The sequence below is a fragment of the Clinocottus analis genome, unplaced genomic scaffold, assembly GCF_023055335.1.
Source record: "Clinocottus analis isolate CAN_PGR_092001 unplaced genomic scaffold, fCliAna1.0.p SCAF_1, whole genome shotgun sequence".
NCBI lineage: Eukaryota > Metazoa > Chordata > Actinopteri > Perciformes > Cottidae > Clinocottus > Clinocottus analis.
The window spans coordinates 16,463,817-16,479,014 of record NW_027175820.1 but is presented as its reverse complement, the minus strand read 5'-3'; the positions used below and the strand labels follow the sequence as shown (position 1 = coordinate 16,479,014).

Sequence of the window (15,198 nt, the reverse complement as noted above, 5' to 3'; positions counted from 1 at the left end):
CAGGGGGACCATCAAATAAAAGAACGGCCTCCTCCTGGGACAGCTTAAAATGAAACCAACAACTGTTAGTCATTTAAACTATTACGGGCAATATTCAGAGTTAATTTGAAACATCAGTTTTGTTAATAACTTTTTCCATGTAGTGTATCATCAAAGTTGTGCCTTTTAATGCCCTTCATATTATCCATATTACCTAAACTTAAAAAAATGTCTCTTCTGTCTCCATGCTCACAACAGTTGTTGATGTTAGAGCATGGTACAGCATGGTATCTAGAACATTTCGGTCAACCAAATGCTTTTGCCAGGTTAAATATTTGGCTAGAACAGTTCAGGGCTGCATTTGACACAGATATATATAACAACAAATTACTAAAGTGACAGCCTCGGTGCATCTGTGTCAAATGTGGCATTATACAAGTCTTGAATCTAGTTGTTGACAAGAACAACACACACAAATACACACAAGTACACGTATACAAAACTTTGCCTCCCCTGTTCTGAAGTGGGTAGAGATTTGCCACACACGGCCTCAGTAATAATTATTCAAATCACAGTGATCCTTTTGCCTGAGTGTTAATTACCAGACCAAAGCTTTGAGTTGGAGGACTCTGTATCTACTCTATATGCTAATAACACCGCTTGCTATTTAGGCCACTCAAAAAGACTGGGACAAGGAAGAGAGAAAGGGCATAAGTGAGAATTGGCTTCTACTATATGGACCCAAACCTCACTCTTTTTAAAATAACATATTAACAGACTGGTTAATTAGTAAATGTTTCATTATCACATCATGAGTACTTTTGATTGTAAATGTCAAGTGTTTCAGAATGAGGAGAGATACATTAATTCAACTCCACTGATCTGTATTTCTTTAACCATTGGTTGTAGACACATCTGGATAACAGCAGAGTTCTTTCAACCTGATGGTTCCTTATCTTGGTGCAGTTTTTTTGTTTCAGCACAAACCTGAATCTTCAGCTAATGTGTTATTTTTGTTTCAGGACTCTAGTTAGAAGAGGCACACTTGCATCAAAATGTACAGATGAAATGTATAGACAACAGATGATAGTTAATATTGTTACATATACAAAAACAAAAAAACAATGAGGTACTGGTCTACTCCAACTTGTTGTTTAGGCCATCTTCCAAATAACTTCTCAGTGTTACTCAATCAGTGTTACTCAATCATACATTTAAATTTAAAATGCCCCTTTGTCCTTGAAAGACTATTTTGCCACTGAAGCTAGCACCAACTCCACATGCTAGTTACTGTATTACTTCTACAAATGTACTGCTGCAGTAGGACTGCATTTGTTTCTTTTCATACACACTATTCTTTCAGAGTTTCAAATAAAGATTCTGACCTTTAAAAATGACAGAATAGCAAAATTTGACTGCAATAAGCATATCAGCGTGTGTTGACTGAATACTCAATGTTATTCTTACAATGAACCACTCAGCAACATCTGAAGAAGTGAAAGTCAAAACCTCTCACAATTTTCTGTGTGTTTAATGAAATTGTTTAAGTATTCAGTAACAGTGTAGGACATACATTAGGGACAGAATTTAGAAGATACACAAACACAAACATAATTCTCGCCACTTTTGAAGATACACAAATAAACATACATTCATGCACATGTGCGCACCCTCATGTGCACACACACACACACACACACACACACACACACACACACACACACACACGCACACACACAAGCCCAAAAGTACGGGAAGAGCAATGATGTTGACCCCAGGAACACACCATCTCTGTCTCTGTCATGGGGACTTGGGGCCTTTTGGTAAGCTGTGTGTGTGTGAGTATGTGTGTGTATGTGTGTGGGCTGGGGTCCGAGAAGTGAGGAAGGATGAACTGTGCAGGAGAGCCATCTATTCACTGCTGACAAGGTCAGAGCTACGAAGGGAGAGAGTCCCCTGCCATATGCAGAGAAAAAGAAAGAAAGAGAGAGAGAGAGAGAGAGAGAGAGAGAGAGAGAGAGAGAGAGAGAGAGAGAGAGAGAGAGAGAAGAGAGAGAGAGAGAGAGAGAGAGAGAGAGAGAGAGAGAGAGAGGGGAAGGAATGGACAGAGGGCGGGGAAGAGCACGCAAACTTTTCTTCTTGCTTTCTTTCCTTCTTGGTTATTTATGAAATACATGCTATTGTTACATATACATTATAAAAACAATAAACACATTGTTATACAACCAAGTCAAAGCACTTGGTGAGTCAAACATTATCTGACAAACTCTACCGTACTCCAGCGTACGCCAACTTCATAAAACAAATGTCTGGAAGTTGTGTCCATGTTAGAGCCTTGGGTGAACATGGGATACCTGCAGAGGAAGTAGGTAGCAAGCCAGATGATGACGATGCTAGTTGCACAGGCATGACGGAGAGTGAGTGAGAGTGAGAGTGAGAGAGAGAGAGAGAGAGAGAGAGAGAGGGGCACTGAAAGATATAGGAGTAGTGGTGCTGAATCAACAGTGACCAGTGTGCTTTGTCTTCATTATGATCCCAGTGGGGAGTCACATAGATGCGTGGATGCCACACACATATGCACACCTGTGCCAAGGGAAGCACTAAAATACTCCACTCAGCACATCAGAAGAGCCATGAAGACACATACTTACTCATAAACACACACACACACAGACACACACACACACACACACACCTAAACTCCACTCCACACAGCCCACCTGTGTTAACAAAAGATAAAGATGACCCCTTCTTTTCTTTCCCTACAGCCTCTTTCTGGAGGACCCCTCTATCTTTAACAATCATCCCATTGCCTATGTGCGCCTCTGCATCTTTAGCTGGGCATGTGTAGTTGTGTGTATGGCAGTGGCGGGCCATGGGTTATGTCACTACACCTGCTGTGCTGTTTTTGACGTCTCACTAATATCTCTCATGAATTTATGTTTGCAGCTTTTGAAATAGTGAGCCGTAGAGATGACTTTGATGAAAGTATTTCTCTGAATGCTTCTTAATATCTCCGCCACACGGCACCATCACAAGCAACTAAACTTCCCACTAAACTTCTTTAAATAGAGCCTTCAAGTTAAATGTAATGTAGTATATTTCTGATTAATTGTAGCTGCAGTTAAGAAGAAATCCTAATTTTATATCGGCCTTTGGTCAAAGATTGTATTGTGACACTGTGTTTGTTTTCCTGTCGACCAACCTGCTTCGTACTGAGGAGGTGGTGTAGCCGGTGAGCCTGGTAGATCTTGGCTGTCTGCTCTTTCACCATCTCCAGACAGTCTCTCTCTCTCTTCTGGAGTTCCTCAAGTTCATCTAGTTCCATCCTACGGGGCAAACACACACTAACCTAATAATACTGCAATTCAAATGTTAAACTTCCAGGTAATGAATTTAAATGATGGGTATTTGACAGGGTGCACAGTCAAACATGAATACAAAATATATGCATTGGACAACACATTAAAAGAAGTATATATATATTTCCTCATCATTTTACACAGACTTCTTCTGTCGCTTTATAAATCAATCTCCATCATACAAGAGCAATAGTTAAATCACACTCACACTTATGTGAATGCTATAAAATGATCCTTCTTAACACTGTATTAATAAAAAAAGATTTGCGCAAAATGTAGACGTTATGTTTGTAATTGGAGCACAGTGTTGTGTCATAAAGCTGACAATTCCCTGCAGTGTCCTTCAGATGAATAAACAACTGTCTGATGATAAGAGAGAGCCTGGGACAGCCATGGAAAGACAGAGGAGCTCCGAGAGAAAAACAGGAGAATGAGACAGCTTGGAAGGAAAACAGCAAAGTGAGAGCGCGAGAGGCTATAAGTGGGGGGATGATGGATATATTTCATCACCGCAGCCAGGACAGGTCCGTCTGTGACATCTGTTAAGCGAAGCTGGCTAAATGGGATGCATTAAAAGCCCATACACAGCAATTTCATTTTGCAATCACACATCCTTATTGTTACAAGGGGGTAATAACTTAAAAAGGGAATTGGAAACAATTACTAAAATTGTTGTGTGTGTATTTTGTACATTAGTACAAAATACACACTTGGACACACAGCTAAGAGTAAAGGCAATCTAATTCCATGAGAGCAATACCAATAAGAGTATCATCCTCTTTCTTTTTTTCTCTGCTTCTCTACAGTTTCTTTCTCTGCCCAACTTCTCTTTTCAATTACAAGCCTCCACAAAGGAATCAGAATATTCATAGTGTGTCTGTAATGTGAGGTTAACACATTCTGCGGCTACTGACATTTAAAAAGAAATCACAACACCGGTCCCGTTACCTTTGCATTCTCATTCCTTCCTCAGCACCGGATTAAATTAGAAAATAAATGAAATATGCGTGTGTGTGTGTGTGTGTGTGTGTGTGTGCGTGTGTGTGTGTGTGTGTGTGTGTGTGTGTGTGTGTGTGTGTGTGTGTGTGCCAAGAATGAGAGAAAGTCTAAATGTGTCTGTGGATGTCTATGCAATATTAAGCACAGTATTTTAAGACTGTGTCTACATGTAATATTGTGTGTGTGTGTGTGTGTGTGTGTGTGTGTGTGTGTGTGTGTGTGTCTGTATGTGTGAGTGTGTCAGTATGTACAGTATATATGGTAAGTGAATATAGAGGTTGTGTGGCCTTGATTTGTCTGCCGCTAACAGGGATATTACATATTAATGAAAATATAAAGTTTGGGTTTCGTGTTGGAAGTCTTCCAAAACCAATTGGTGTATGTTTATAGTATGTGTGTGTATTCCTGGTGCTTCATTCATGCCGCTTTAAAAGCAGACAGGAAATGTTTTCGAGGTTCACGACCTATTCATGCATGTGTGTGTCTGAGCTGAGTGTTTAAGTGTAACTGTATCAGTGTGTGTGTGTGTGTGTGTGTGTGTGTGTGTGTGTGTCAGGCTGAATGGGTGACCTTTGCTTCCCTGCCCCCAGCCCCAGTGTTATTAATTGCTGTGTAGTGGACAAAAGCCAAACAGATTTGTAACGGCTGAAGGCACCTCGATCTGTGTCGACCCAACCAGCCGCCACAACATACAACCCTCATTAGCCTTGTTCGGCACGCAGCACGTGCACTGAGTGCATGTGTCTGTGTGTGTGTGTGTGTCTGTGTGTGTCTGTGAGAGACTGTATGTGTATTTGACTGAGTGAAAGAATGAAGGATAAAAGAAGTAACAGTGCGGTAAACCACTGGCTTGTAATTATGTATTGATGTATTGCTGTTATATCTGGTTTATTAACCTATGTTGAAGCTAGGAATCAACTTGGTCAATATAACTCAACTTTTGTTTACTTTTTGTTGAACAAAAAGAGGGCATTTACAAAACGTTACATTTTTTAAACAGATTTTGTCACTAAAATTTAAAACATTAAAAACCCTGCATAAGGACTCATTGTACATACTGATAATTATCTAAGGATAAACTTGTTAACCTATCATGAAAGGGATATTTTAAGTTAATAAGAGATATGAGTATTACTATACATTTGATCTAATTAAACATCATTTCAGTATATTACATTGTACTAATACAATGTTATCAGGCTATGAAATAGTAATTTGATATATAGATTACAGTTAATGTTATTTTGCACATTATGGCATTATTATATACATGCATATGCTCTATTATAGTGAGTATTGGATGGTTATAATGTGCTGAGCTTTGCCATACAATGTAGTACGAGCACTCTAACTCCAGATTACTTTCGATGGCTGCTGAACTATATCAAGATAATCAAGCATTCTTAAACTACTTTCAAATAATTGAAACTCAAACTGACATTTTCACCCTGGACTGTTAACTTATTTAAATGGCTAATATAGTACAGCAAAATTTCTCACTTCTTCCTCAATAATTTACTACCTGGTTCACAATGTGGCGTCGAGGGCTGATGTGATATCAGAGAGTGAAGCATTGTGGGACAGCAGGCCACACCTGCGGTCGTCCAGGCCAGCACCAGAGCAGCTAATTGGCCAGTTTCTAAATATTTAATGGAGGCTTGACCTGATTGGCTGTTTAATTGGTCCAATTAAATGATTCAATAGCTGGCAAGGAGGGGGTAGTCAATTCAGCCAGTCAATTTAGACAGTGACCAGCTCAATGTATTGAGCCTTCAATTCAACACCGTCATAACACAGCGTATCGTTTCAGTGATTGATGAACTAATTTACTAAAGTAGTCAAACTGATGTCACCATACTGTATGCTCCCAAACAATTATATCAGCATCAAAATGATCTCCAATCAATATTCCTCTTATTCAACGAGAAAAAAAAACATTTACAACTTCACAAAATTTTGCTTTGTTTTTCTCCAAAGTAATTTCCTAAAAAGGCAGGGAGAGCAGAGCGCTCAGATTTTACACACACACACACACACACACACACACACACACACACACACACACACACCTACACACACACACACACACACACACACACACACACACACACACACACACACACACACACACACACACACAATTCAACTGGGGTAGGGAACTTGTTTCCACCAAAACTGGATCAGTAAGAAAAAGCAGCAAAAGAAAGACTGATGCGGAGAGTGATCGCAGGGCAGGCGCGCTTCCAGGCCCGCACTCTCTCCACCATAGCAGTTCTCCTTTCATGAATGTCCTTGAGAGGGACACAAGAGAGGGAGGAATGAAGAAGGCTAAAGTAAAGAGGGACAGGGAAAAAGTACAGAGAGGATGAGAGACAGCAAAGCACTAGAGGAGAAGAAGAAGAATATTGAAAAAAAATAGAACAGAATATTAAAAAAAATAGTGCCGCTCAGCTTGCAACAGCGAGTCCATAAATTCTCCCTTGTTCTCTTCAGGATAAGTTGAAAGATTTAGCCATGTTGTTGCAACATCACAGGAAGAATTATTTATCTGATTATGGCAGTAATAATTACCCAGCTGTTTATTTCAGATAGAGGAATAATTCATGCAGTCAACAGGCCGTGTTGGTGGCGGCAGCGATGACAACAGCAAATTTAGTAAATACGCAAAGTGTGCTCGCTCTGCTTCCCTAATTGCCCCAATTGTCCCACTGCATGCCCTTATTAAAGCGCAGGAACTGTAAGTGTCTCCCTGACAAAGTGATAAATTGTTGGGGTATCAAGGAAAACTATGGCAGAGTGGGGACTGCACCGGGGTCCTGACTTCATTAGGCTATGCAGAAGGGAAGACAGGATGAATAAGGATGGACACTGAAGCACAATGAACCAGGGTCAGATAGGGAGAGAAAAATATAGAGCAAAATAGATTGAGGAAGAGAAGGAGGAAGAGAGAGGCAGCAATTGACAGTGAGAGAGAGAGAGAGAGAGAGAGAGAGAGAGAGAGGGAGAGAGAGAGAGAGAGAGAGAGGTGGAGGGAGGACAGTGGATAGAAGAGGGTATTGTAAGTAGCATTTATTAGTTGGATGCTGTACCTAATGAAATGACACAGATGGTTTTGTGCGGTGGAGATCTGTCATGACAGAGAAAGAGGGACTGAAACGGAGTTAGAGAGAAGAGAGAGAGGTTCGGCAGTCTATGTATTACTCCTATATCATTACCATGCGCAGCCGATCAGCCTGCACTAAATGGGGACCATTAGTCCAACTTTGAATAATTTATGCAGCGGTTTGGACAGACAGACAGACTTACAAGAGGGAGGGAGCATGCTGCTGGATTAAATAGCGGACCTTCGCGGGGTGAGTGATCAGGCAGCGTGCGATCCGAGGGCTCAGCGGCTAACACAGAAAGGATATTTTAAATAAACGCCGGCACGCCGTTAATTGATCATGACCCCGGCAGCACTAAATAAACATGTGATTAACTTGAGGGAAAGTGACCTCAACACCCCAAACCACTGTGGAGGAGGGGCTGTGTGTGTGTGTGTGTGTGTGTGTGTGTGTGTGTGTGTGTGTGCGTGCGTGTGTATGCGGGGGGGGGGGGGGAGGGAGACTGGGGATGTCACACAGCTGAATGAAATGACATCACATCTCGTGCTCCTTACGTTCTCTTTTTTTTTACAGTTATTTACTTACTGTGCTCTTTATATAAGTTTATATAAGTACACAATTGAATAAGGTGGTGAAATTTAGAAAGGGGGAATGTTACTATTTTTCCACTGACTACTGTAAATGCTGATTCTAAATACTTTTGCTTTTATTTAAGTGCAATAAACAATAGCAGTATATGCCATAGTTATATAGTGGCTGTAAGACCAGTAATGAATTCGTATAATTTTACCAGTTCTACACTTGTTGTCACAGGTAAAGTGTCAAAACACTTGAAAGAGTTTTGTGTGTTTGTGTATGTCTATCTTTGTGTGATATAATACTAAAGTGATAACACTCTTAATGGACTTTAACAGCCTAGTTTCCCCTACCTCTAAGAGGGGCAATGAGTGTGGAGGAAAGGTTGAACGCTGGTGGGGACGTGAGGGGGAAAGTCAGTGATCCAAGAAGCACTTTAACAAATTTACATTTAATTTTAGCAGAAGCCTAAAGATATGTTCTGGTAAAATATATTAGCAGCATTAAAAATGTGACTATTAGCTAAACGTGATGTTTTTTTTTGTCAAAAATAAAAGATGGCGTATCTCTAGCAGTAAGCCCTGGAGCACAGGATGTTTTATTAATGCGCGAGCTGCGGTTCAAATCAGAGGCTAATTTTTAATTTCTTCACATCGTTCACTTCTCTCTCTCTCTCTCTATTAGCCCTCAGCGCTTTAGAAAGGATCTCTTTCTCTCTCTCTCTCTTTCTTTCTTTCATATTCCTTCACTAGTCCCTCTCTCTCCACAAGAACACATTTTCACCAACTGACTTTTATACTCATCAAATCAATTTATCTTAAATGACGTGTACCAGCTGAGTTCCAGGGTGAATGGTGAATGAGACCGAGGAGAGAAGTGGGGGAAGTAAAGTTCAAAATTCAACAACACCTTTACAAAAAGTCCACTGAGGAACTCGTCACATGCAGTATTCATTCATTCAATTGTTTGATCTGAAACAGCACGCTCTGGGGCCTCATTGACAACACTATTACATGTATTTTACCTGACAAGTTCATTTTTCCTGGTAATTCCTTTCAGATAGCTCTTGCGTGCGTAGAAGTTATGAACATACTTCCTGGCAAAGTATCCTCTCCATCTCCGCTGGATCTGTGATGGATTAAAGCAGGACAAAGGTATTCTTAAAGGGTCTCATTTGTAGAACAGTGATTGGATCCCCACTAAATATTTGCATACGTTCAAAAGAAAAAAATGTACCAAAACATATTCAGATATATTATATTATATGTTAGCTATTTCCTTTCATAAATCCCAAATCAACCTGTAAATGTGCGTAGCCGGTCCCGCCCTCTACACGCTGACATTTAACCATAAACGGTCAATGCAAAGCACCTTATGAATGTTGATGCGTGGACATGAGCCTGCTGATCAATAGGTCTCCTATTTCAACCATTTACTCATCTATTGTGCAACATGACACATCTCAAGCAGTATTTATGTTTATAACAGTCAGACTGATTTCTTCCAAAACGATCACCACAATGAATGTTATGCACCACTCATTTATTAACAAAAAAGAAATTTGACAGGTGGACAGTGATTTTACTTACAAACACTTAATGAAAACTAAGATCGTACTTGGTGATATTTGCACAGTATTAGATGATTACTGAAAACTAATGACGCTCTGTTCCACAGTTCCTAAACACTAATTGACATTATCTTACAGATGATGATAATTTCATCCACTTCTCCACAGCTGACCAAGAGTGCTGGTAGTCCGGCCCTCATTCATGCACTGAAGAGAGCACACAGTGCTAATAAAATATGAATCATAAAGGTTTGAGTTGGTTTAGACTTTTTTAATTGAAATGTGCGTACAGTTATGTACACTGTACAAACACAAATAACACTTCTGGTTTGAATTAGTATAGCTGGAATGACGCCTGCCTCCTTTCATTTCTACAGTCTGGTTTAAATTCTCCACCTCAACATCTGCACCATTAACATGGTATATGGGAGAACTGGTAGTGTGGCAAATTTGCTACTTAATTAGTAACAAATATGAAAGAAATAATTAGATCTAAACTAAATACTTGCTCTTCGCAGACAGGCCTTAAAGTAAGCATTGAGGTTAAGGCATGGATATGGCATGTTTCTTCATAGCAAAGTTATAGTTTTTTTCAACAGACAATTTTATGATTTCATCATTGTATGTGCTATCTAAATACATTCTTGCCATTTATTCTTCTCATTACTTGAACAAACTTGCAGAGGACACATACATTTAAACATTTGGTAATATCCAATACGGGACAACACTTTGAAACCATGTTTAACGTGCGGTTCTTTTTCGTCTGCAGTGATGGAGCGACAATCCAAGGGAGGACAGACAGCTGTCACAGCTCCATATGTTTAACTGTATCCGTCCACATTGATTGGGGAGGCTGCAGATTAGCTAGCAAACACCCACCCACACCCACACACACACACCAGTGGACCGTTTCAAAGGAAGGGGGCGGATGTCCTTCAAACTAATTAGGAGATTAAAACAATGGCAGGTAAAAGAATAATCACACTATGAGAAGAGGGAAGAGGAGAGTAGAGGTGGAGTGGAGGATGGGGAAAAACAACAAAGAGCAAAATAAGAATTAGCATTGATCTGCCAGTCAATAGATAATTTTAAATAAAGTAATTGCCGCCTCTCGAGTTCTTGCTGACCTTTGTTGACTAGTGAAATCGATGCTGTTGAATCTAATACAAATCCGAGGTGCGGCATGTAAACACTGGTTTCTATTACGGTACTAATACATTATCCTCTGTTAGCTACCAAGCCAGGATAAAGACAACAGGACGGGAGAGAAAAAAAAGAGAAGAATCAAAATTGATTCAAAGGAAGTGTCACAGGGGGATTTTGAGATGATTGTTTCTCCCTTTTTCTCTTTCCCTTCGACACTGAATAGTTCTTTGGAACGATGGTCTGTGAGTAGAAATCTCTCTCATTACAGATGTCTTGAGTTCTCTCTCTCTCTCTCTCTCTCTCCCTCTCCCTCCCCCTCTCCCTCTCTCTCTCTCTCTCTCTCTCTCTCTCTCTCTCTCTCTCTCTCATTAATATAAGAAATCATAACACACTTTGACATACTTTGTAGTAAAAATGTTTTCTTTCAACAGGTGTCATCAGAACATAGGGCAGGTTAATGTTTCACAATAGCATAGGATTCCAAACTATGTTTGACCCTCTGAAGGAAAAAGGTGCACATTACCCATGATATTTTGTTTGGAGCCCACAAAGCAGAGATGTGGACCAAGTATCTTTTGTGGTGGGAGCACCTACACAAAACCCAAACAGATACACAACATAATAAAGCACAGAAAAGCCTAATTTGGCCAGTAAGAGTTCAAACCCAGTACCTTCTTGAATTGCTAACCATTGGGCCATTTTGCTGCCCTATTCATTCATATTTCATTTTCCATAACAAATTCTTATTGCTTCCCTTTAGGAAACTGTGGTTATTTTATATGTAATAAAGAAGCTTCAGCTCTACATTGTGACGTCGCCCCTAACCTTTCAACCCATGACCTAAAAGAGCTGGGTCAAACACTACTGCTGGATCAATGTCTCTCCTATTATGAGACATTTATTGAAACGACAGGGTGGTCAGTTTTATTTGTTTGGGTTTCTATTAAGCATAAAACTCAAAGCCCTCAATTTTCAGGTGTTTCCACCATTATGAAGATACTGTAACCATTTCTGTCCATCTGGAAGGCAACACCCTCTTTGATAAACACTAGTGATTTTTTTTGTTGGCCTATAAAAACCCTTAATGGTTTAGCCGGATTGAAACTGCCAAAAGAGTCGACTACAAGGAATTGTAAAAATATAAGGTTTCTGTGCAATATCCGTGTGTAAAAGTGCCAAAGCATCAGTCACAGCCACAGTGCTACGATTTATGAGTATGAACAGTAGTACCTGCTAATGAGATGACAAAGGAAGAAATAAAAAATAATGCTTCTGTGTATTAAACCTTAATTATAATAGGCATATGTATATAACTAAATTGTACAGTAATGTCAACATTATAGCATGTTAAAAAGTAAGAAAAAAAGAATGCATGGGGGAATAAAGAAGTTTTATGATGAACAATTTTGCAATGAAGTGGTGTGATGAAGTGCTTACAGGCTGCTATTCATGGGGCCTCCCATTCACAGCACACACACACACACACACACACACACACACACACACACACACACACACACACACACACACACACACAAAGAAACCGAGTGCCCCCCTCCCCACGACACTCCATTTGCTAAAACAAGACACTGTGGTGATATTTACCCTGACCGCCATCTCCTCGTAGAAATTCATCTTCATGATAAAATATGCTGCCTGTGAACACAAAGGAAAAGATGGCGTTACATCTTGTCTCCCAGCCCTCTGATCTGTCCACAGCAGGCGTCAAAGATAAAGAGCTCTTTATACATAATACATTGCACAGAGGCAGCACAGATAGGGCCACTGTGGAAGGGAGGGAGGAGAAAAGGGGCAGAAAAGGAGAGAAGGAAAGCAAGCGAGACATGAGTAAAAAGAGGAGAAGTCGGGGGATGTAGAGAGAGAAAGTGAGAAAGGGAGAGAAAGTGGTTAGCGGGACTTTGTATCAAGGGGAGGACAGTATTCTCTCAATACACCAACGCAGACAGAGGCCAAGAAAATCTATGGTAGTCAAGCAGCGAGCTAATGGAGATGTATGACGGCCAAACGCTCTCCTCTGGTTTCATAATCAATGACAGCCCTGCCAGAAGTGACAAACAAAAGGCCAGAGAATATTCAGTGGCACACTCAACGAGGCGTTGCACACCAAACGTGTCGGCCGACCACTGGGGGCACATTTCGGGAGCAAACTGGAGAGTCGGCCATAAAAGGGATTCATATCTCAACACGTCTTTTTTTAATAATGACAGGGAAGAAAGGGAGGAGAGGCAGGGGAAGGAAGACAAAGACTTGAAAGGAGGTTGTAAATTCAGCTTGATGTTTTGAGATGAGGCTTTGTGCACGTCACATTACACATGATAAGGTTTGCAAGAGTGAGAGAGGAAAAAATACAGACAGGGACAGAGAAAGAGAGAGAGAGAGAGAGAGAGAGAGAGAGAGAGAGAGAGAGAGAGAGAGAGAGAAAGAGAGAGAGAGAGAGAGAGAGAGAGAGAGAGAGAGAGAGAATAGCATCTCAAAGGGCTAATTCAAAATAGTGCACTGTGGCAATTTTGAGTGATTCAAATTAGTACTCGTCTGTTTCGAAATGAGACCAAACTGCCTCGTTTTAGCCCATATGTGTGTTGTGACACATCCTTCATCGTTTATTTCAACAACCCTCAAGCCCCCCCGCCCCCCTTCCATTTCTTGAACGCCTCCCAAACGGCGGCTGGCAGTTATGCTTTAGCAAACAGTAATTTACCGGCATGATAAATAGCTTGTTGTGATACGTTTACAAAACTCAATCCAGGGGAAAATTATATGTGAGAGAGCTGGGTATTGGATCCGGTATCAACAATCTGTTCAATTAAGAAGCAGTTGGAGGCAATATGCTGAAAATAGGGCCTTGTTTTACTAAAGCACACACATACACACAAACCCCTTTACTCGTTCCTCTTCTCTTTTCCTCTCCACACCTTTTTTATATACATCCGAGGACTGAGATATAGATGGAATTCCTTATCATATTGCATCATATTTCCTAAGTGCTAATTTCCCAATGTGTAATGAGTGAATTATATTTCTTAAGGTCAGAAGCAGAGACTTAGGAAAATAGCAATTGAATTCTAATGCAGGCTATCATAACATAATCAATATATCTATAGCCATTCCAGGCACTGGCTTACCTTCACCATTTGTCTGAAACGTGCCCTTGCTGTGAAGCCCCGCCATATCTTCTGTATAATGATTGCCTTCTTGTGCAGATGGCTGTAAAAAAAAAAAGTCAATTTAGCAAGATGATTGGACATGTATAGTTCAGTAGCTGAAATGAAGTAAACACTGAAAAAAGTTATTCAGATGCACATGGAAGGGAAATTTTATTCTGAATTTTCTTTGTTTGATCTGTGCTCAAAAATGACATATTTGAGCCCAAAAAAAAAAAAAGATTTAAATCTTCGAGAAACTTGAAAGAGCTGTAAAAAATATATATACTAAAAGCTTAAAGAATTTCTAACTCTATATAATGTATTATGAATAATGAAATCACTAAATGACTACTGCTATAATAAACTGCGTGAATTTTTTCACTGAAATACAATAATGTAATGAGTGCTTTTTTCTGCAGACAAATGTTAAGTTGTAAAAGATGTTCAATCAAAAAGTCAGGGCGGCCTTGCATATACAAACACATGCTTTCAAAAATACACACACAAACAGAACATTTCTGCTCCTCCGGGCTTTTTCGATCATGTCCTATGGGCCTTTCACCCCCTTTAGTCAGCGGCACACATTTGTATTCATCTTCAAACATACTCTAAATGCAAGTCTACTGCGATTCTCTGCCTCCAACGAGGCCATCAATTTCCAAAAGGCCATTCATACGCCCAGAAAATCAATGCTTATAGTGGGGATAGCACAACCCCAGAGTTGCACTTAGGCAGCTAAAATTGTTGCTAATTATCCACTTAACGCATTGATCAATTAACTTAAGTAATCTGAATTAACCTACTGTCTGGAAGTTTGTCTGCTGACCCTGCAGAATGGTGCTGGGGTCACAGAATAAGAACAAGCACAGACATAGGGACATTCATTTATCTGTGTGTGAAAGGGGCACAGAGTGCAAGTGACATTTATTCCTCCAGGCCATTTGCAAAGCTCTAGAAGTGGGATAATTATGAGAGTGAGCTAGTATCAGGATTTCCCTTGAAATTAACTCTTAAGAGTCCTGCCTGAATGTTTTTCAACCCTGAGGGGAAAGCAAATCTCAAATTGGTATATAAAATATTAAGGCTTGTATTTTTGCCCATGGAAGGACTAGGCCTACCAAAAATATCTGGTTTACAGATTCAAACTGTAAACCAGAAGTTAATTCACCACACAAAGGTTGATGTACACATCTTACCTGAGGTAAACTTGCACCTTGGAGGCTCTGACCCAGCTCTGAATCAGGGTGGCGGCCTGGTTTTCCCTTTGTCTGTTCTCCTCAGCTTGCCTACACACA

General features: G+C 40.2%; 1 protein-coding gene across 3 annotated transcripts in view; it reads right to left on the bottom strand.

Moving 5' to 3' along the window:
* spata17 (spermatogenesis associated 17) overlaps positions 1–15,198 on the bottom strand; it is a 59,440-nt gene that overhangs the window by 43,588 nt on the left and 654 nt on the right. For all 3 annotated transcript variants that reach the window (XM_068594256.1, XM_068594172.1, XM_068594339.1), the window contains exons 2-6: positions 15,100–15,189; positions 13,883–13,964; positions 12,345–12,395; positions 9,045–9,148; positions 3,185–3,308 (exon numbers count right to left, since the gene is read on the bottom strand). In XM_068594256.1, the coding sequence (XP_068450357.1) occupies positions 3,185–3,308; positions 9,045–9,148; positions 12,345–12,395; positions 13,883–13,964; positions 15,100–15,189 (451 nt within the window). The remainder of the gene's footprint in view (positions 1–3,184; positions 3,309–9,044; positions 9,149–12,344; positions 12,396–13,882; positions 13,965–15,099; positions 15,190–15,198) is intronic.